General features: G+C 34.5%; 1 protein-coding gene across 1 annotated transcript in view; it reads left to right on the forward strand.

Moving 5' to 3' along the window:
• Nucleotides 1-952: 952 nt before the first annotated feature.
• Nucleotides 953-24,989, forward strand: part of LOC145690820 (uncharacterized) — a 35,410-nt gene continuing 11,373 nt past the window's right edge. The window contains exon 1 of the mRNA XM_081766127.1: nucleotides 953-1,697. Coding sequence (XP_081622253.1) covers nucleotides 1,333-1,697 — 365 coding nt within the window. The 5' untranslated portion in view covers nucleotides 953-1,332. The remainder of the gene's footprint in view (nucleotides 1,698-24,989) is intronic.

A 24,989-nucleotide genomic window follows, 5' to 3' on the forward strand; every position in this document is an offset into this window, starting at 1 on the left:
GGGTCGAACCACACAAATTGCTGCGACCATCACAGACTCGTTGGCTGTCACTTGTCAACTTTGTCACGCGCATTGTTGAACAGTGGCAGCTCTTAACAGTGGCTTTTATCACTTTTCCTCCGATATGATTACTTTAGACCCCGAAGAGTTCTATGTGAAGTTAGGTGAATTCGAAAGTCTTGATGGAACACGTGAATTTAAAGAACTATCGCGCTTTTGCCTTGAAGTTCTGGCATTGCCCCATGCAAATGCAGCTTGTGAAAGAGTTTTCTCTAAAGTAAATTTAGTGAAAACAAAAACAAGAAACAAACTTGTATCAGAGACAATAACATCATTACTACTGACGTCGCAGTTAGTAGCTTCGCAAGGGGGTTGTTCTGCATTCGCTCCTTCGGAAGCAATGCTCTCTTATATGAATTCTGCGAACTTGTACAAAAATGGATCTCCAGTTAGTGGGTCACAAAATTCGAACCAGTTGCAAGAAAGTGAACTGGAGGAAGTGGCTTTCGAAGAAATCAACTGAACAATCTTGGTGCTGTATATAGTGTACATACTTAAAAAAAAAGTTATTATTTTTAGTTTAACACATCAGATTTATTGAAACAAGTATTGTTCATCAACTTCTGGACAATGTCATTGACATCTTACAAGGTACGTATAGATAATTTATTTTTCCTTTGTCGATGTTAATGAAATAATATAACATTCATGTCTTTACATTTATACTGTACTTTGATGGAAACAGAGTATGCAGTGAGAAAACACACATGCACACGTACACACACACACACACACACACACATATATATATATATATATATATATATATATATATATATATATATATATATAGTATGTGTACGGGAAATACGATAATTTCTTCCGATATTCGATAATTTTTAGTTATTGTGACAATAAATTTGTTTCTGTAGTCTGGCAACGCTGCAACCAACCAAGTGTTGAAACGTATTCTGATTCGTGTCACAGCGTCGGAGTTGGTAAAAACCTCTTATCCTACACTTATCTACTCTATTCGTAAATACCCTTTGTTATGTAATACGCTTTTATTAATTTATTGTACGATGAATACTTTTGATAACTACTTAATTGTCTTTGTTACCTAAAGCATTAAACTGGAGAGGAAGAAGAAGACCTATTGTTTTCAAAAATCAATTATATACATTACGTTATTAAAACATAATCGTTTGTTTGATTAGCACTTTAAAATTGCTTTTGTAAACGGTCTTCTAAATCATTTCATTAATACTGGCAGCATAAAATATAAGGGAAGTATAAGAACAGGGTCAATTTCTTACTAAATTTAAAGTCATAATGGCTGGCTTGGCGTCTGTTAAGTTGGAATTGATGTGCAAAGAAGAAATTGATTGTGACTTATCTCAGGAAAATCCACTCGAGGCGAAAGGGTGGACATACGAACTGATGACTGACAACAAAAAATTATTATTACCTACAACGGAAGGAGAGCAAACAATGGAGAAGGATGCAGCTGTGTTTTCTTTGGATGCGAAACTAAACGTTGGTATGTTGAAATCAGAATCTGCAGTACAAGATCATCCTGAATTTGAAAGTAATATAGAAACGCTAAAAAAAATAGTGGTTCAAGAGACTTGCGCATCGAACTCTAAGGACTCCCAACAATTAACAGCAAAATGTTCAAATTCAGTTCGGCAAGAAAGGTAATGTTCAATTTTTCATAAAGTAATTGGCTCAGATTGATAATATGGTTCGCAAAGTTTATAGATTAAGCAATACTTCAAGATTAATATTTAGGTATGGGAAATGTAAATTAATAATCTTCAATTTGGAAACGGAATGGCACATACAGACCAGCTGTGGCGTATACCAAATAATAATAATATCAATAACATCCATACAAATCTTAAGTAGTTCATATCTTGATGAAATAATTATTACTTTATTATTGATTACACATTTCTCAACATTTTTTGTATATATTTACAATATCGGTGCTCCACAATAGTGTTTTATTTATATAGAGGCTTTTGCAAAGAAAAAATCGGGAGAATGAATTTTTTCCCAAAATTTTGAAATTTTACACGCGAAATCTGTTATACTGGAAGAAAAACTATGGACGTTTGTGGTTTTACTCAGGATGTAGCTCGAGAGGGTCTAGCCTCACTTTTCCGGAGGGCTTCGAAAGACATTAACAAAAGATAAGATAAAAAAGAATTCTAACCAACAATGGGTGTTCAGTAATTGTACAGGTCCATACATAAATTCATTTCATACTAATTTCTTTTAAAGGAAGTAGTCGTTTTGTATTTTCAGCAATCATTTCCAGGGTATGGACTTCCATTTCTCCATACAGGTTCACTTTAGGTGCTTAGAGCACGTACACGATACAAGGATTATTGTACAAACGAAATATGCTAGATGGCCGGCAAAAGAAAAATGTTGCTATGTAACTTAGAGAAGGGTACAGAATGTTGGTGCCACTGGAAGCAAAGAGATTCGTCGGAAAGGGTAAAGCGGGTCACCGAAGGTAAATATAGGCCTATAGGTAAACAGGAGGATAGCACAAAACACTGTGTATAGCGTAGGCTTACATATATTACTTGTTTAATATGTATTTGTACCTTCCTAAATATTTTATAGGTAAGTTCCTGAAATGCTTTCATTGCTTGCATTGCTTTATTGACAAACAACAAAAACACCTAGTTTTTTGGTTTAAATCCTTTTTCGTTTGTTTGTTTATTTAAACTAGGGTTTTTGGTTTAAATAATTTGCTCTAGGTATTTATATCACATATGGACAGAAATCAGTTTATTTCGCTTTGGTGTTATTATGCAACAACCGGGTTATGCTGGAATTGGTCGCATCAGCTTAAATCGGCATCTGAACCGCTTCTCGGGTTATATCCGAGAGAAATTGTCTTCCACTTGAACTCGGAACTGGGACTAATTAGTCAAAATCTGATATGCCTGCCGACTTCTCACAAAGGACGCCTGATAAAAATACTTTGTTCTGATCTTTACATCCTTGTTAATAAAATTGTCAAGTGTCATTTCAGAAGGACAAAAAGATAAAACAATAGCAGTCGTGAAACATTATACAGAGTTAAGTATAGACAATTTCAAAGTACTGCAGAGTACAAAGGAACTGATTTAGTCCAAGTTAGTTCACTACGACTTTTATTAGTCCAAGTTAAAGAAACACAACGACTTAATTTGCATATCAGCGATAAAAGTTAATTTAGCCCACTTTGGCTCTGACACATTTAAACATAAATACACACTAAAGATACTTATGATTTCAGGAAATTCCTCTCGAGTGGTTTGCATTCCTCCCCCAAGAGAAAGGTCGGCATTTCGAAGTACTTTATCAATAGATGACATTATTAGAATGATAGAATATTTAGAATTTTCTTTGATTGCTATTGCATAAAAATAATAACAAATTATTAAAAAATCACAAAAGTGACATCCATAAACTTATATAAAAAGAAGTTACTTCTGTAGATTAATCTCTTTGAGTAATGAATGGGGAATTTACTTCTGATTATACTACGAACCATATACAGAAGTGAAACGTGATAACCCACAAATGTGTCTTCATGAAAATTTCACGAGCTAGTGATGGGTAAATTCCCGGGAAGATATTTTTCGTGAATATTTCCGGGAAGATTCCCAAAAATGGGAATCTTTCGGGAACTTATGTACAATCTGAAGGAATGTGCCATACTATTACTATATTCTGATTTCATAGAAAAAATCTTTGTTTTATCACAGTACGTTATTACTGTTGTCCCAAGAGGAATAATTAAAATCTATATTCTGAAAGATGTTATGAATATTTATTTGGATGGATATTTATTTACAATATGTCATATGAAAGTAAATATGTTTTAACAATGGTATAGTAAGTGCACATACCTTTAAACCACTAAAAAGTTTAAATGTACATGTAAGTGGCTTTTTTAAACTATAAACATTAAATTTTGAAATGTTATAAACAATTTTGTCAACATTTACGCAAATATGTATGTTCACAATATTTGCAAGATACTTTCTTATCTTTACAGTATTGCATGTAACATTGCTACACACAACCTTTGTTTCTGCCCACTTCTCGAAATTTCATGCGTTAATTAACTTGTAAGAGATGTCCGAGTACCTCTTCAGAATTTCAAGTCAGAGAGAGGAGACAGGCCGACGTATATTACTAACGGTGGTTCAGACTTTATTAACACGTTCGCTGCTGAGGACGCCCATCGGCGTTCAGTACTGAATTCGGTATATGCGCCGGACGCCTCCCGGCGCTTGTCCCTTCAGCTGATTCACTTTTCCGCCAGCGCTAGTGCAGGTATTGGCGGGAAACTTTGTAAATTAGTACTTTGCTACTTTGGCTATTGTTTAGCATTGGGAAGCCAGCTTTTGCACCCACTTTTCGCGATATTCTATTCCGATGCGGTTATTTTACGTTAAATTACGTTACCAGCATTAAATTCAGATAGCATTGCAAAACGAGCGATAGCGAGTGAAGGCGAGTTAGAGCCCCGCATTGAACGTTGTTTTTTAACTTCGTTACAAACAATTCACTTTCCTTTTTCACATCACTTCCACTTACCTTTACGGTTTGTACAAATCCCCTACTGCCCTAAAAGATATGTGTTCGATACTTTCTTGACTACTTTAGTACCTATGTCAACTCATTTCTTCCGTAAATCATCCTACTTTTTGCTAGTTTTGGCGCCTAATACTAAACAATTACCTTACGTTTTAGTGCAAATGGAAATTGAACCTAAAATTCGTGTTATTAGCTATATAATGTAGTCAAAGAATTTTAAATTTTTTAATTTTCAAATTCTTGAGAACCTAGAAGTAGATTCTAATATATTAAAATAAAGTAATTATTCATATGGTTCTTATAATTTTGAAAATAGAGTAAGCAAATAGAAATAAATTCCTTCTCATCGGGAATATTCCCACTGCCCATCATTATTACCAACACACACGTTTACGAACACTTTTTCGTTTTTTGATTCAAACTAGATTTTTTTAAGCTAGGGATGGTACCGAGACCGAGGCGGACTTTTATACACCAACACGAAACGAATATATTAGGATTCTAGGTTTTGAAGAATTTGAAGGTTAAAAAATATAAATTCTTTGACTGTATATTATATAGCTAATAAAAAAAAATGTTTACGTTTAATTTACATTTTAACTAAAAAGTAAGGTAATTGTTTAGTATTAGGGGGCCAAAACTAGCAAAAAGTAGGAAGATTTACAGAAGAAATGGGTAAATAGTCGTAATCAAGTAGTCAAGAAAGTATCGAACACATTTTTTTTTTTATGGCAGTAGCAGATTTGTACAAAGCGAAAAGGTAAGTGGAAGTGATGTGAGAAAAGAAAGTGAATTGTTGGTAATGAAGATAGAAAACAACGTTCCATGCGGATCTCTATCCCGCCTTCACTCGCTAACGTTCGCTCTGCAATGCTGTCTGAATTTAATGCTGGTTACGTAATTTAACGTATTAAATCATAAAATAAGCGCATCAAAATAGAACATCTCGAAAAAGTAGGTGAAAAGCTGGCCCCCCAATGCTAAACAATAGCCAAAAGTAGCAAAGTACTAATTTATATATGATGAAAAGGAACAATTTGGTAAATATTGATCGTTGTAATAATGTTTACTATTGATAAAGTACATGGAAATGCTGACCTTTCTCTGGGGAGGAATACAAACTCCTCGAGAGGAATTTCGTGAAATCATAAGTATCTTTGGTATCTATTTTTCTATAAATGTGTCAGAGCAAAAACTGGACTCAATTAACTTTTATCACTGGTATGGAAATTAGGTCCTTGTATTTCTTTAGCTTGGACTCATATAAGTCGTAGTGAACTAACTTGGACTAAATTAGTTTTTCTGTACTCTGTAGTACTTTGAAATTGTCCATATGTAACTCTGTATAATGTGTCACGTGTGCTATTGTTTACCTTTTTGTCCTTCTGAAATGACACTTGACAATTATATTAAGAAGTATGTAAAGATCAGAACAAAGTACATTTATCAGGCGTCCTTTGTGAGAAGTTGGCAGGCGTATCACATTTTGGCCAATTAGTCCCAGTTCCGAGTTCTAGTCGAAGACAATTTCTCTCGGATGTAACCCGAGAAGCGGTTTGAATTCCGCTTTAAGCTCATGAGACCCCTTCCAGCATAGAATGTGACCCCAGTGTTCGTTTCTGTAGTTTTCATTGTGTTTTTCTTGCTTGACATATTTCTGGCTACATATTTTATTCATCCGTGTTTCACTTCTTAGAGCTTAGTACTTCTAGCACATAATTAATCTTAGGTTTATTAATATATCAGAGCGTACTTCCACATTTCCTTTATACTGTAGCTGTGCAATGATTTAACCATAATCTTCCCGGACACAACCATGAATACCGTTTGATAGTAATAATCAGTATCGGATTTAGAAAAATACATGGGAGTGCTTCTTCTGAATAATGTTTGGTTTTTCTAAAAGTTACTAACTTTTATTTAAGAGTAGCTTAAGTTCATGAATACAGGCATAACGACTATTTAGCTTCGTTTGTATTATTCAGCTATAATCTTCCAGATACAACCTTGATGACCATTTTATACTGATAATCAGTGTCAGATTTAGAAAAGTATTTTAGGAGGGCCTTTTTTATTAATGCTCAGTTTTTTTAAAAATTCCTAATTTTTTATTTGAGGAAAGCTTGAAGCTTGAGAGTAAGGCAAAATAAATATTTAGTTTGTGTTAGAAATTCCGTAATTTCGGGGTAGAGGCGTCAATCCGAAAGACGTCCCCACCCTAACCCTCTTCGCAAATCCATCGCTGCTGGTACTTAGTAATAACAAAGTTTTAAAGAAGATTAGAAAGGAGGTCGGCCAGGATTCACAGTACAAGCAGTTTCTCTACATTCACAGATGGAATTAAGAAAAACTTTTCTTAAAATGTTCGAATGCGGGGTTTAATCCCGTACTTCACGATAGAAGCGGGAAAGCTAACCACTCACTCATGTATGTTGTGTTCAGTTGTTCTTAACTTAAATGTATTTTCTTTCTTTCTCTATGGCCACAAAATTTCTCCATTGACTTCTGTCTTCATCCAATTCAATCCAGTTTCTACTCTGTATTCCTATTTTTGCTAGATCCATCTTAATATTGTCCTCCCAGCTGGTTCTAGGCTTTCGTAAGGGAAATTTCCTCCTTGGATTTCCAGTAAAAATTTGAAAGCGTTCCTACTTTCTTCCATTCTGGCTTCATGTCCTGCCCACTTGAGCCTCCTAGATTTGATGACTCTAACGATGTTTGGTAAACCGTATAAATTATGTAGTTCCTCCTTATGAAGTTTCCGCCATTCCCCATTCCCGTTCCTCTTGAGTCCAAATACTCGTCTCAGAATTTTGTTCTCAAATAATTTGAGTCTATTCTTCCCTCAACGTAAGCGACCATATTTCACAACCATAAAGCATAACAGACATGATTATCATTTTATATATTTTAAGCTTTAAATTCCTTAACAGAATGCGTGACGACAAAATATTTTGAACTGGATAATAACAAGAATTTCCTTACTTCGGTCGACATTTAATTTCTTTGTTGGTATGATTCTGGTCTGGTAATACTGATCCAAGATATTTGAAAGTATCCACTATGACGAAAGTATTAATTAATATTTTAACGCATTCATAATTTGCCGTATTACGATCCTTGTATACTTCCTTGTATTTAGATTTCTCTGTATTTATTCATGTACCTGCAAGCGTTTAATAAGGCCTCTGCATTTCTTTTGATTGTTCTCCTATCAGATTTACATAATCAGCATCCATCGTAACCTGGTGAATACCATTCAACTTTAGGTCCTGGTTCCTATCTTTGATTTTTCTTATAGCGTACTCCGAAACCAAGTTGAGTCATAACGGCGATAATCCATATCCTTATTTTAGGCCAATCTCGACGTGGAAGCTCGTATTTTTCTACTCGAACTTTATTCTAGGATTCATTTAAACACTTAATAAATCTAGGTTTTTTGGTATTCCAAATTCTGTAAGAATGTTGTACAATGTTTCCCTCCTAACCGAGTTGTAAGCCTTTCTAAAATCAATAAACAGTTTATGTACTGGGTAATATATTCCCATTTCTTTTCGAGTTCTTGTCGTATGGTAAATATCTTTGCGATTTCGACTAAATCCACACTGATAATCTCCAATATTTTCGTCTGCGTATGGGGTCAATCTTATTAATAGAATGTTAAGAGAAATGCCTCTATTATTATTACAATCAATTTTGTCGTCTTGTGAATTGTAACAGTGATTGATTACTCTTTTTAAATGTATTCCATAGTTTTTTTTTTTTTTTTTTTGTAGAAAAGAAAGTTTCCTAACGTTGTAAACCGTGATGGTGGTTTTATGTTCTACAGCCTAGCAATCCATACGCTCGGATGAACCGTCTATTACGTATATGATCCATGAACAGAAAATTCGATATTTTCCCAACTCTGAGCAAGCTTAAGGAACAGTCAGTACATTACAGAATTTGGAGCTTTACCGATTTTGCAGATCCGAAGCACCTGATAGGTGGTAACAGATTATTACATATGTGATTAATCAGTGAAAAATTGGTTCGAAATATTCATATAATGTATATGAAAGTTAAAATTTTACTGAAAAATATCAAGAATGTGCAGAACAACCGAAACAAAGCTCTTGATGTGCAGATTTCTCTCATTTTTCTTTATTTTGCTTCAAAAGGACGGTGTGTGATATTTTGAAGTAAAAATACCACATACAATTTTGCTAGTATTTGTGTATCATTTTTTTAACTATTTATCGTATATAATAGGCTAGAATAATATTACATATATTGGTTAATCCTTTAGAATTCATAATGTAAATCTGTTAAAAATTTTAAAAAAATCTGTTTGAAATTCATTTGTATTTTCGAGGTTTTGTATTATTATTTGCATCAACCACTAATTAAATGAGTTTTTGTTGTAGAAAGGCGAAACAAAATCTGCTTTATCAGTTTAAAGCAAAATTTTCAAAAAAGCCCAACATTTTCCAAGCAAAAAAGCAAAGCAGAAAAGAGCGATTTTTTTTAAAAAAGCCGGTTTTTCCGAAGTCCTTGCATCTCTAATATTATCCCGTGACCCTTGAATATTTTTTTTTCTAATACCAATTGTTTTCTCATTTTTACAAGGATGAGAATGAGAACCTGTTGTGGGCGCAGACCTGAAATCATTAGGAGTGTGCACTATGTCTAGTATTATTACACATTCGCATTTTACGTTTAACTGGCTGATCAACTGTAGTATATAAATTCCTATTACAAAATATCGTTGCATACCGTTTAAGCGCTCAAAATTAAAGTTTCAAACCACATAATATTATTCCGTTACACCCAATAAACCAGGTGCATCAAACATAAACTGAGGACGTTAGATGTCGAAAGCAGTAACTGACTTTTGGAGTAAATTTATTTAAGCCCAAGAATTGGATTCTCCATAGTGAAAGATATAAACTGAAAGGAGAGTCACGACGCAACTCATTCATTGTTAGACCCTCGAGTGGACTGCGATGTAGTTGTAGTTTGCATATTGCGCTGCGGAGAATAGTTCTCAGAATAAAAATAAACCTTATTGGAAAAGTCATGTATAACTTACATCCCTTTTATTATGGGGGCCTCAATTGAGCTGTCTGATAACAGTGCCCTAAATGCACTTTCGAACTATCAGTAAGGAGAATGCATTACGTGGTTTTTCATGATTTGTGATAAACTAGTGCTTTTTGAAGCAGTGGTAGATAAATTCACGTGAAAATGTGATGTAAAAATTTGGCAAATGCCATTTTTGTGGTAACTGATATTCTGAGTTTTGCTCGTAGTTGTTGACAGCTCGAAAATGCAGTTATGACAGTTCACCTTTTGTTTCAGACTGCTTAATTACTATTGATTCAATACCAGAATATATATATTCAGCCTTTAACTTTTATCACTTTGAACTGTTTGCATGACAAGAAACAACAAAGATATTCTTACCTTTCAGAAATCTTTTCATTTGTGCAGTATCATGACAGAGTTTGTTAATTATAACACAGTTATTCACTTTATTTAGTATATCCCTTTCATACTGCATTAAGAGAAACGATTCAAAATTATCTTGACAGAGATTCGACCTTAATCTAGATTTAATAATTTTCAGTTTGGAAAACGCTCGTTCACAATTTACTTGTGTATGAGTGATCGTATGGAGGCATTTGTACACTTTAAAGAGCTATGTATAACATAAGGCATACATGCGATATTCATATATAATTTTGAACCCATACGTGAGGCAAGACTTGCAAGCTTTCTTAATGTTTATTTCCTACAACGCTGGTTCAATATCGTGTCACCATGTTTCCTCTTCATACTCACTACTTAATTATTCACTATCCTATTCACTCACAGCCTCTCCGTGCGATGTCTTGGAACAAACTTCTACAAATAATTTTAGTTTTTCGGCAAGTCTCCCTTTATCTATACTGGAGCTGACAGATTTTGTTCATTGCATTTGTGGGTAGTTCGTCTTTTAAATCCAAAATCAGCCTTGGATTGAAACACACCAACTCGTGATAAAGATTTTCTTGTTTGGAACACCAGTTAGTCTTATTCTGATTGAATTTATGAAGGGCACCATTGAAAACACAGAATCTGAAAATTTCCTCTTCTCTATTCCCTATGATTTCATGAGATGCCAATTCAAATCACACGGTTACATTCTATTGAAAGAAGATTTTTGCACTATCGCAAGATGGGCGCTGTTCAAATGTGTGATTACAGCGAAACGCATACGTCCTTCTGGTGTCTTCGCCACCTCCAACTACCAATCTCTTACGCACCACGTGGCTTACAACGACATTCCTTTTGCTAAACCACTGTTACCTTATTGTCAGCACCTGGTGTGAAATGACCCAAAGGGAATATTTCTGTGATGAACAACGCAGTTTCGGAACTGGACCGCACTAACGGGTGCAACATAGCTTTTCCATTATTGTGTCCAGGAACTCTGGAAATCGTCAAATAATTTAAATGAGATTTTTATTTCGTGGTTATTGCAATGAAGAACTTGATAAAGAATTCGTGTATATTTTAACTCAGTGTGATATAACAAGTCACGAAATATATAAACTGTACGCGAGGTTGCAATAATAATTATCACGACATGGCATCATATGATTCGTATACTACTTCCCTAGTGTAATCATTAACGAACGAACTGACACCAGCGGAACTATTTCAAAACAAGCAAACGAAATGAGGTGAACAGTTTATACCCAGTCAGGAATGTCTGCAGAAATGGTAACTGTATTAGCATCAATAGAACTGTATTTAAGCGTAAAAGACCTAATGATTTTACCTTTCTTCAGACTATTACGTTTTGACCTTGAATTTCACCATGAAACCATTCCTGTCAGGAATCTTATAAACACACAAAACTTGAAAGCAAGCTAAGGTTGGTAACTACTCTTTACAGCTTTTAAACGGTACAACTTCTAAAGTATTCTTCTTACCTTGTACTTCCAAAACAAAACGCAGTGAACGCAGCGAATTATTAGCTATTCCACAATAATCTACCGGGTTTGGAAATTTCTGGAAAGAGTTACCGTACTGATTCATCAAAATTGACAGAAGGCCATTTTATAAATTTTACGTTTGAAAATACCTGTTTAATCGAATATTTCTGGTTAAAGCGTACACATTCGGGATAACATTGATACTAACTTCAAATGTACAGAATATAGCTAGAAAACCAAATATCTAAACATGTAGAAATTTGGGCCTGAAATCCAAATTAAACATTGAATATATTACAATCACAAAAATAAAAAAAAAAAAAAAAATGAAACGAAATCTTTACGTCCGACGCTTCACAAAAATAGATTAGACACATACGTAGATTATTTATCTCTGTCGATTTAAACTTCAGAAAAAGGATCAAGTGACCACTATATTTGACTCAAAAGCTGTTGCTTGTAGGGAGCGTAAACCGTAGGCCGCTAGGTTGGTCCAACGCTGCTTCTTCCGGCATTTGATGTACCATGCAGTAACATGGTTAATCATATTCGATGTTTAATCTTTTAGTATAATAATTAAAGGAACCATGATTTTTAACAATTTCCATGTTTTCTCTGTTTAATTCTCTTTTCCCTTTCGTAATTTTAATTGTCCGAGTGTATTATTCCAATTTGTCCTTTTTGCTTAACTTTTATCATGTTATGCGTTTTCTTTCGATGATTGCGTTTAGCTATATTACTAATCGTAATTTTTCCACATATTTTAGAAATATTTGCTTATTACTTCGTTTTAACCAAATTTTGTATCAGTTGTTGTAGTCAACCAACCACTAAAGTTTATGGAGGTTGGCCTTCTAAGAAATAGTACTTGCGTCTTCCAGTTGAATTGTTTCAGTGTATGTCTGATAGCTGGATACCGAACATGACGATACTTACATGCCCCAAGACATGATATGCCAGGTTATTTCTCCAATTGGAGCAAAAAGAATGAATATTTCGGCATCGCTTTGAGAACCACTAGATAGGAAGGATAAATTGCATTCACGTTTATTTCTAAGAGACGAAAATAAATGCAGAGAAATTGAATATAATAATATTCATCATGCAGAGACAGAGAAAGCATGGACAGAACAACGAAATTTAAAGTCATAAGCATAAACAATCTGCGTTTCCCTCCTGTCCCATGTTTCTGTCTTGGGTTTTCTCTACCCTTATGGAACAAATCTCTTTTAGTAGCAATAGCGAATATAATTTATAATGCTTAATTCCCTCAAAAACAAACTCTAATACCAGACTTTGAATCGAACGCAGAACATTTCGAATGAGTCTCACACGCTGTTCCCGTAGGTGCACAATCGAAGGTGTGTGTTTAAATAAGCCATGATACTCCACACTGCCATAAAGTTGGCCCGGTTACATCAGAAGTTTGAATTTTATTTATGGTTTTTAGACGTCTATAGGTTGACATTTGACTACAGAGAAAAACATTTGATCTGTAGATCAAGATCAGGTTAAAGTTAATCCACAATCTTCACAAATTACTGTTGCAGCTACATATACGAGGCCTGTCTAAAAAGTATCCGACCTTAATTTTTTCCACGCAAAGTGGTGATTCTCAGGCGGCGCCAACGTGCACGGTGGAAGTAGGAACCTTAATGCGCATGCTTGAATTTTTTCACCGCGTTCGCGTGTGCCAGTCGTGAGCTGGTGGTCGCGAAGTGAGGTGCTGTTGGTAGTGTTCGTTGGATTTAGTGTTTCTCGCAAGATGACTGAACGAATTGAGCAAAGATACTGCATCAAATTCTGTCAAAGGCTGGGTGATTCTCAAAGCCAAAAATTAGTAAGATTCAGCAGGTGTTTGGAGAAGATGCGATGGGTGTAACACAAACAATGGTTCAACCGATTCAAAGATGGCCGCACATCAGTCGAGAGTGAGCAGCGTAGCGGCAGGCCCCAAACTGCTCGGAATGCAGCTGTTGTTGAGCGGGTGCGAAATTTGGTGATGGCAGATCGCCTCTTGACAGTGCGGGAGATTGCAGAAGATGTTGGAGTGAGTAAAGATTCTGCACATGCATTTTTGCGTGACGATTTGAACATGAAACGAGTGGCTGCTAAATTTGTACCCAAGTTGTTGTCTCAGGAACAAAAAAACACCCGTTTTGACGTTGCACAGGACCTTCTGGACACCACCAACACTGATCCTGGGTATCTGAATACCGTGATAACTGGAGATGAGTCATGGGTGTACGGGTACGACCCAGAAACAAAACAGCAATCGTCTCAATGGAAGCATCCCGATTCTCCAAGGCCGAAGAAAGCGCGGCAGGTGCGAAGCAAAATCAAGGTGTTGCAGACTGTTTTCTTCGATGCCCGTGGAATTGTGCATCTCGAGTACGCACCGGAAGGACAAACAGTGACAAAGGAGTACTATCAAGATGTTCTCAGGCGACTCCGTGACGCAGTCCGGCGCAAAAGACCAGACATGTGGACATCGAAGAACTGGCACGTCCATCATGACAACGGCCCAGCACATTCATCCCAATTGATCCACACGTTCTTAGCCAAACATGGCATTACAACCGTTCGCCAACATCCCTACTCTCCAGACCTGGCTCCTTGTGACTTCTGGTTGTTTCCAAAATTGAAGACGCCTTTGAAGGGATCCCGTTTTGAGAGTAGAGAAGACATAATGCGGAACACGACGACGGAGCTGAACAACATTCCAAATGAAGACTTCCAGCGGTGTTTCCAGCAGTGGAAGGATCGGTGGGCTAAGTGTGTGGAAGCACAAGGGGCCTACTTTGAAGGGGATTAGGGTCCCAAATCTGTCAGGTATTCGCAACTATTTTTCTGGCCAAAGGTCGGATACTTTTTAGACAGCCCTCGTATGTAGAACTAATCGAGGATTTGTATTGAGAAAAGCGAAAATATCCGAACTGGAAGCATTTTAAATGTGGTATTGGCCCACAATGCTGAACCGAAAGGAAAAGGAATGAATAAGGACTAAGGCTAATGAAGGACGATAGATCATGAAAGTAAAAGGGAAAAGAAGAATCAGCGTGCTTGGCTATCTTATTCGACAGTCCGATTGGATAGGGAAAGGTAATAGGAATAGCATAAAGAGGAAGACCAATGATTCAATATATAGACAGTTACGTAGAAGAGACCTTTAAAAAGGTATAAATCTGATCTCCCAAGAGACTGAAAAGTTTCAAAATTTCCATGGTGCCCACCAACCTATGGCTGGGGTGAACAGGAAGAAGTCGAGGATTTTAAGTTTTGTTTCCTAAATTTGCGATATGAGCACTAGTTCTTTAAGGAGGATTAAAAAAGTGATTTCATAAATCTATAAGGCCAGCCGTAGCTCTTGAAGGAGGTGTTCTTACCAGTCATCCGTGCGTGAATGGCATCTCGTAGCTTTATTAGGTAATATAAGAGCAGTGAAAATAAATCTTCGAAAATGCTAATTGCAAGTTTTCACATAAATACGACGATACGGTGTCGTGTTATTCTATGAAAAAACCCGCGTTGAAATATCGGCTGGTACAAGTTATTTTTTACTCTCAAACTACATTCTTCTCTTAATATATATATATATATATATATATATATATATATATATATATATATATATATATATGCATTCCTTGTGGAATATCTTAAATTTTATTGAGAAGTGGTTGGTGGATGATAGATTTTGTCAATATCTTCACATTTCGTTTTTTTTTTTTTTTTTTTTTACTGTGTGGATTATTTCTGTGCCCGGAATGTGGTCTTTGCGGAGTTATGCCCTGTATAATACGGATGTTTTTTACGTACTAATTTATGACATTTTGATTTAATTTTGCCTTTTTGCACAGCAAATAAAATGGACAAACCAATACTTGCAAAGTTGACTCGGTAGTCAGATGGCTGAAGTGTTGACGTCTGGAATAAATTGTCGCGGGCTCAAGTCACATCAGTTGAAACATTTTTCTTTCTAAACAAATCTCTATATGTATATTATTATTTCTTTTCCTGTTTTTCTCGCATGCATCTTCATAATGTGTTATAGATTCTGTGTTCATAAATTACGGTAGGTTAAATCGGATTTCGTTATATATGATTACACTTTTGTATCTTTTCTTCAAAATGGATTTCTATGCGTTCATATTTATTAATAATTATTTATTTATTTCAAATTTAATGGTCGTGTATTAGCAGTGATTAGGTAGGGATGTGTTCGCAGAAAATACAGAACGATGCCATAGCACATTTTTTTTTTTTTTACATCAATGCTTTATTTTTCTTACCCTCGAAGTTACTGCCAGTGTGTGCTATGCAGCTAAACCTTTTACTCAGTGTTGGTGCTGAAGCCTCAGTTTTCTGAAAATAATCGCCATGTCAAATCACGTATTTAGACACTCATTATGTGTCAGCCCCTGCTTAAAAATAACATATTGATTTTTATCCTGATATAAAAGAGATTATCTGTGTTAAAATTGTATTCGTTTTATTTGTACACACACACTTTTACACTACATTTTATAACAGGCATACCAAATCTAGTTTCGAATCTGGCGTAATATGACGACTAATTCTTCGAACTATATATGTAAATCTCAATGGTGTGCTATTGCTCATAACGTACGTAAGTCATTTTGGACTAAAACTGTGCTTTATGTAAGTGACGGCAGTTCTCTAGAACGGATTTGCTCCTCCGTCCGTCTGTGAACAGTTATCAGAGCAATATGGTAAAAAATATATTGAGGAACGTTTTGCTGCAATTTACTCAGCCTTCAAGGAATAGGTTCCAACATCTTACTTAACTCTCTATTCAAACCTGAATTGATTTAAATTAACCATTTCCAGCTTCAACGTTTATTGCTATAGAATGAATATTGTAATATAACGAGAAGTATTTATTTCCGATACTTCTCAGCGTCTTAACACAACTTTCACGACTATCCAATGTACTTTACCAGCACCGAAGATAGTTCAAATTTACTAATCAAACCAGTTCCGAAAGTGATTTTCATATTGAATAAACAATAAACGCTTTAATGATGCTGCTTGTTTAAATATTTCAGCGTTCCTCGAATAAATTCATTTTCGCCCATTAACCCTATAGTCAAACGGAAATTTCTTCAGACTAGCAATTAGTTTCAGACTTAACTAACAAAACCAGAGAATGATACGTTAACGGATAACGAGAAGTGATTATTTGAAAATGATCCTCTGTCTATACACAAGAGATAATCACTGTCTAAAACGCTCTGCCAAAATGGACAGTTTTTCAAATTTTCTAGTATTGCCAGTTTCAATACCAGTTTCGACGCTTATTACCGTAGAAAGATAACGGAGACAGAGAAGGAGAAGAGGTTTGCTGCCAAAACTTGATCGTCTCAAAGCAACATACCGTTACTATGCTGCATATTACTACTACTTCTGGTTTAAAAATTTATTTCTGAAGAATGAACACTGTTAAAGGTATCATGAAGCGACTTTTGGCATTGGATAACCATCTCAAGCATAGGCTCCATCTTCTGTATCAGAATCTCGTTCAAATCATACCTGGTTAATACTAGCCACTTCGATTTGAACTTTTATCACCAGAGAACGAAAACAGGAAGAAGACTTCTTTCAACAAACAATTGAGAGTCAATCATAAGATGACTCTTGGCAACGCTCTACGAAAACTGTAAATGGCTTAAATTTAGTAAAAATTTAGATTTCAATATCTATTTCTATATGGCAATCGTGCTAAGAGTCAAGAAGATGCGCTTTTGCAATCAACTCAGCATTCTAAGATAAGGTTGTACATTTTCCGCTAAGTAGAGCGATTGAAATTTACCATTTCTGGCGTTAACATTTGTTATCATAGGGGGAAACCGTAACAGACGTTAACAGATTGTACAACCGATTGAGGGTCTGGAGTGAGTATATCACAAGCCACAGCACTTTACCAAAATCGGAAGTTGTTGAAATTTTCTAAACATTTATTTTCAATACTGATTTCTGTAGAGTAAAGACAGTAAGAGATATCGAGATACGGTTTCGTACAATTGATTCAGCTTCTCAAGAACAGGTCCATCTCCTCCGTCCTCAATTCAAATCGTAAGCATTTCTAATTAGCCATTTCCGATTTCAACAATTATCCATACAGAACGGAGAAAGTAACAGATAGCTAAAGGCGCATTTCTGTAACCAATTTAATGTTTAAATTGATCATATCGTGTTACCCACAGTACTCTACCAAAAACAAACATGGTTCAAATTTAGTATTACATCCGGTTTAAATATATTTTTCAACTTTTATTGCCACAGAATAAGAAAGATACCATATAACCGCAATCAGTTTTCTGGAATCGAGTAAGCGTCTCAATACAATATATAATGACTATTATTGACAGTGTCAAAGACGGAAGTAGTTCAGATTTACTATTACATCCAATTTCAACACTTATTTTCTTACAAGAAGTATGAGAAAATCTACCAGGATGCAGTTTCTTGTAATCGATTCTGCATTCAAATTCAATTCAAAGATGAACCATGAACAATTACTGGTTGTCAGAATCAACCTTTACTAGCTTCAATGTTTATCGCCACAAAACAAAACGGTCATAGAGAGTGAAAAGCATTTTGTGCAAAGGTTCTAGCATCTTAAACGTTTTAACATATCTCTACTGTTCACAGCACTATATCAGAACCGCAAGTGCTTCAAACTTACTATTTCTTCTGATTTTCGTAAAGCGTAAATGGTAAGATATATTGAAATCTGTTTTTTCTACAATCGAGTCAGGTTGCTTAGGAAACGATCTGTCTTTCTCGTTAAAGCTCTCTTCAAGTCGGAAGTGGTTAAAACTATCCCTCTCCGGCTTCAACATTTATCGCTATAAAACGAAAATAATAATATATATTCTAAATGCTCCAAATTTACGCCTCATTTCATTTTTCACTGAAACGTATATTTCAATAAAACGTAATGTTTATACAGATCAAAGCTTTTTGTACATTTGCACATAACGAGACAGTGGATTTCTAAACCTACGAAGTTTGAAACTTCACCACCAGCCAGACCTCCGCAAACTGTTGCCGTGAAGAATGTAATTCACAAGGTTCAATTGATTTATTAGGCTTTTACCCATCTTCTCATAATGGAAATAAATTTGCATTGTCAATTTTAGATGTATTTGGTAGAAATTACACGATTTTTCCCATTAGAAATGCCACTGCCATTTGTGTTTTAAGATGCTTAGAACATTTCTAGTTTGTAACCATGAAAATTCCGAAATCTATATTGGTAGATAACGGTGAATATTTTATATCAGCTAATTTAAGTCTAAATCAAAGAATATGTATTACAATTCAAAAGTCCTTACCATCCGAAGAGCTCTAGTTTGGAACGAATTCATAGAGAAACAAAAATTTTGTTTAAACTATTGTGTAGTTAAGATCATACTTCTTGGAAGAGGTACATACTCCAAATTATAGTTTTGCTGAATTATTCTGTATGTAGTAGTTTAGGTGTCAGCCCTGCATGTCTTCACTTGAACGCAAAACCTAATTATCCTCTATTGATGAATTTTACCATTGTAACAAATGAAAGTTGACGAAAACAAACCTGTATATTGGGAGAATAAACTCATAATGACACTACGGTAGAAATGAGAAAGTGAGTAAAGAAATCAAAACTAAAACGCATCCGAAGAAGGAAAATATAAAATAAAAGAAAATAATTTAGTGTTTTTGTTCCAATCACGTTTGAGCTCAGTTGTAAATAAAAAGATTAGTAAATTCTTCATGCTCTATAAAGGTCCTTTGTTATGGAAAATTAGGATCTCATATAAAGTTTTTGAACTTATAGATCCTTCGAGTGGAGAATCTTGTAGCGTACATTCTGTTGATCGTATGAGAGTGTTGAGACGCAGTAAAAAAACTAAAAACATATTTTCCAAATTAGCTAAGAATCACCTTCGCGAAAAAGAATTTGATTCTGTAAAAGAAAACAGCAAAATTGTAGGTGCTTGTGATCCTGAAACTCTGGTAAATATAAATTTTCCTAATGTGAATAAAGTTAGTTTGTATCTAACACAAGCGAAAGTAACATGTTTAATTCCAGCTACTGCTGAAAGAGCTATTGAAATGTGACTTGTATTTACAGTAGTTGAATGTTAAGTTCAAGTGTCAAAAACGCACTTTCATATTGATTTCAAATCATTTGTTAAATCCAAAGTTGATAGACGTGACATGTAAGATAATTCACGAATGCGGAATATATGTTAAAAAACATTCTATGTCAAATAATTGGCTAGCAATATTATATTATATAAAAGAGATATGAGCTGAAAACTCTCATTTGTCAGAGTGGCCATATTTTGTCGATGCTTATGCGACAAGTTATTGTAATTTGTAGTAAGATCTTAAACGACCCTCAGTACGAGGTGAGTCGCCTAGCGTTTATGTAATATTGTTGGTGTAAACTAATGTACACTCTGAGTTTACTAGAATGAAAAAAGTTTTTCTGTGTTACTGGAAATACTATTAGACGAGTATTCTGTTACGAATGGCAACTCCCTTCTATTTTCATTTTAACCTTAGAGCTCATTTTCCGTATTCTTTTTTATTCCTACCTCACTAGAAGGTCTTTTTTGCCAGTCCGAAGGGTCGAGAAGATACTTTAAATGTATAGTGGGGAAAGGTAGACTTGTAAATTTAAGTTAATAGACGCTGAATAGTGTAAAAGTGTGGCAGGCTTACTTCTATCCTGTCTCATTCTTATCGTAACAATAGGAAAAAGGGGTAAGTAATTTATTTCATATGAGTATTGTATGATAATAATGAGTAACCTATACTTCTCATATATAATTATTTTATTTGTATGTTATTGCGTTAAAACGTTATAAGTAGTTTGAAAATGTGTTCTTATGTATATACAATTTTAAGGGTAGTATATACAATTTTAAGGGTACCATTGTTTTAATTAATGTATGTTTCATCTATTTGCTTGATGAAACCAACGATTCGTAATATCATGTGAATTTTATATCTGTATTTTCAAGAAGTTTCATTTATTTTTAAAAAAAGTGATTATAACTATATTTTATTTCCGTAAACTATGTTTTGATGCAAAGTAATAGTTACATGTTTTAGTTCTTTTGTAAAGTTAACATGTGTTTCTGATGATTCAATGAATGTAACTGAAAAATTTTCTATGAATGCGAAAAAAGAAATTATAAAAGTTATAATGTTAATATAAAATATATAATGTTAATATGTTTTGCATCTAATATATATTAAGTTTTCCATAATGTAATTGTATTATTGTTGGTGGTAACAGCGCATATCATTTAAAACATCATGATATTCATTTATGTATCAAGATGTAAGTCATGCACAAGATATTGTTTATCCTAGTAGCAGTGCGTAAAAGAATGAACTGCAAGTGAAGAAAGACTTTACATATAAATGTCCCATAAGTTCATTTTATATGTATTTAAGTGACCCGTAATTTCGTTATTTTCTTCGTTGAAATAAGACACTTTCATCTGATGAAGTGATCGCCAAGCAAAAGTACTTATAGAATTCCCATTGAACTGGTGAATTAGCTTTGAAATGATGCTTTAAGTTGAAGAGAAATCACTGTATAGGGATCTTGAATCTCTACAATTCTTTAATGGTGCACGTACGTTTCTTTCGGCCGCCAATGTAACTGATCCAAATTTACGAGTAATTTCATTTTTCTCTCAAACGCATATTTTGTACTTGGTGTTCAATAGTGGTGATATTCCAAATTTATTTAGTTCGCCTTCTGTGTGGCGTTCTTCGATTATGCTGCCACCTATTGTTACCAATGAAAACATTGGTAGAAGAAAAGAAAGAAAAGGAAAATTGAAGAATGTGGAATGTTCACGAAAGTTGTTTGTGTGTTAGTGCAAACGATTAGTGCATTTTCCATTTTCAGAAAATCTTGACAACGTGATGCAAGTGCATAACATTCATTGTGATCAATATACGGGACTAGATGTTAAGTTCACCTGTTCTCAATATTACATTTTAGATCGTCTAAAAAATGCTACCCCCCGAAACTGGATTGTTGACGATTGAGTGCATTGAGCAGATTCATTGAATGGCAACCGGAGAGAGGTATTGTATGTTCCGATCCTGTAGGTAATACAGGACAAGGCTGTGTTGACCGTGGTGAGGAACCGAGCAGGTCCTGTGGGGGTTACTAAATGAAGAAACTGGTTTGTCCAAGATGCGCGAAACCTTAGTATCGAGGAGATGTTGTTTCGGAAATGATTAGTCCATCTGTTATCTGATTTTCATAAAGAAAACTGAATAAAATATCTATAAGCTCTTTTGTGAACAGCGTCCCAACAATACGTGCTATCTCCTACCTAAACATTCTGTTCAAATTGGAAGTGCTGCAAATTAACTACTTTCTCAACATTTATCTCTATAGACTTAAAAGAGAAATGGATAACTAGTAATAGGTTTTTGAGATGGGTCCAGTGTACAAGAAACAGATTCTATCTTCGATTTTGTTACTCTATCGAAACCCGTTGTTACAGATGTACTACTTCAAGTCTGAGCACTGAACTCACATATTTTGGAAATCTTAGTTTCACACTGTGATACGATGTAAACATTTTTTTTTAAACTTCAGTGTTGTATAACACGTTTAATAAACCCCATCAGGTTCATACTGTTTAGTCATACATTAAAGAGTAGTGGATATGAAACAGATATTTCGCAGAAGTTATGTGAATGGCTAAAGAAAATATCCAGTCTTCAGACTTTGTTTTTCCCTGCCATCAATTTATACCTTTATCCTGGTTTGAAATATTATCTTAGTATACAGGGATGCTGTTATTTTGTTCGTCTATCAGTCAAATGATGTATGTTTTAACCACGACAATTTTTACCATTCCGACATTTACGTTGGTTACTTCGCACATTCCGCTAAGACCGTAACACTTGTTCATAAACGCAAATATTTTAGAAATGTAGCATTTTGAATTTGATGATTATAGTTGTCTTAGTGTAAGCAAAATATTTTTGTGAGATTTTTGAACACTTTCTTATTTCCTTATTTCTATTTGTTTGTAATATTTTCCCGCTTCTTTCCCTGTACTAACTAGCTTTTAAAGGAAAGCTCAAGATATTAGGTCTCTGGTAAAGCCTAGGACTTACAACAAAAGCGTAAGTTCATGAGTTTTTTTTTTCGTTTGTGTCAACTTTTTGGTATATAATGATATATTTCTTAGTGCATGAATAATTATGTCAATAAAGTTTCGTCCCGTTGATTTAACTTTAATTGATATGTGTGTTTCCGAAGTATACTTGTTTGTAAAATTCTAAAGGTCAATACTAGTAATATCACGTTGTAGAAAAAAATCATAATTATGTAGTTATTAGTTGTTGCTGTAATCAATAGAATAAATTTTGTTGTTAGAATAGACCTATCACCTAGCTACAGTTTTACTTGCAAACGATCACGAGGGAGAAAATGTCAGTTGACCAGATTTAAAAATGTTATCTCAAATGTAAATAATTCTCAAGAAAGAACAAATTGAGTAAAGGATGATTTTCTTGTCTATATCACCTTCAATTAAACTTAATTGTTACAAGTCCAGGGTATCAATTTATATCCCTTTCCACGCGGACTATTTCTTTAAAACTACTCAAAAGGAAACAATAAAAGAAACGTGTTTTTCTAATCTATTATGATCTACTAGTCCTCATAAATATTATCTATTTTTTTTTTAAATAGTAGCTTTCGGAAAAATTAACGTGGTCACTTGTGCAAGTTCGTCCGATATTGTATATGTTAGTGATTCTATCTACCTCCACAATTGTGTACGTGAGGGGTGAGAGGGTTAAAGAGTGTTACTAACACGCAGGAATAAGACTGCTAAATTTTTAATAACTTACTTATCGAGAGATGAAGGAAAAGAAAGTCTACGTCGTAACATTTACAATAGTAAGAAATCATATATTTTTAGAAAATGGAACCGTTATTTCTACGATAGGCGGGTCACGTCGCTTGCGTTAGTAATACGCATGGGAACTGTAAAATTCTTGTGAAAAGTTGTTATGTCAAAAACGATAAGATAATATTTTAGAGTAAGATACTCTAACAATAGAAGATGATAGTCCAAGTTAACATGGTTTAATGCAGGATGATGTCCAGTTGAGAATTTAAATTTTTAAGGTGAGGGGCTCTAAATAATTAAGTCATTCGGCCGTCATTCGTAATTTCGCGAACGTGTGCACAGTATGTTTTACCGGCTTGTAACCAGCGAAACACACATCTGACCTCTACAACAGAATGTGCAGAAAACCAATGATTATCTTCAAGTTTGAACTTTCGCAGATCGTTCAGGAAATAAAACCCTGAGCAAACTTACGCTTATTCTCCCTGGTTGAAAAATTGCTCAGGATCGTGATTTTAATTCTTTAATGAGATGTGGACCGGTTTCAAGACACATTTCTGCATATAAAATTGCAATTTGACAAGGACAATGTAAATAAAATGTATACTTTCTTTTTAATGTGTTTTTGAAGTCGGGAAAAGTTTTTTTTTTTTAAATCTTTATTTTAATTGTGAATTATCTTTTTCTAGTTTTTACGTTGAAGGGTTTATGTATGTCCAGTGTTCTTAGGCATATAGTCTTACGTAATATTTATTCCGTCAAATTTGTGTTTAAAAAAGTCTTATTAGGTATAACGCCCTCAAGCTACGTAGTCATACTTAGTCAATAGTGTCCATAAGTTTTGTCCCGTTGAGTATTGCACTAACGCCTAAATGAAACAGGTAATATAAGTATGAATTATTAAGGAAATAGCGATTCTTCGATGTTTTTTTTTTTTCAAGATGTATAATGCTCCATATCAGTAAGGAAGCACGTTTGGAAAGAATTAAGGCGTTATTTGAAAGAGAAGTGATGAATTTACTTTGTTTCCCAGTAAGTAATTTTCTCGTCGTACACTACAAGCTTTTTTACTGTTTTTCACGTTTCCCGTGTTAGGACGTCTAAAGAAGTCTATAATTGGATTTGAACTTATATGTGTTTACAGCTTATTTCAGAACATACGCTTGAAACGTAGTTTTCTTAAAATCTGCTATCAAAAATGTGATCACTTAACTGCATCAGGCAATGCGTGATGGAGATCTATATATTATATATTAACTTTATATCATGTTACATTTATATATTAAGAAATTTACGGAAATTGTCCCTTTTGATCTCATAGAGCGTAGGTCACTTGTTCGCTGGTATTGAGTAAAGATTTTGTAGGACAAATTTCACTTCCCTAACATAATCCACTCGTCAGATACTGTGATTTTCCCGTAAAATTTAAATCTCTTCTGTTACTCGTAGGATCTTCATTCTAATGACAGTAACGTAAAGGAGAAGGCAAGAAGTTTCCTGG

Source organism: Thermobia domestica, chromosome 7 (assembly GCF_964235325.1).
Source record: "Thermobia domestica chromosome 7, izTheDome1.hap1.1, whole genome shotgun sequence".
Classification (NCBI taxonomy): Eukaryota; Metazoa; Arthropoda; class Insecta; order Zygentoma; family Lepismatidae; genus Thermobia; species Thermobia domestica.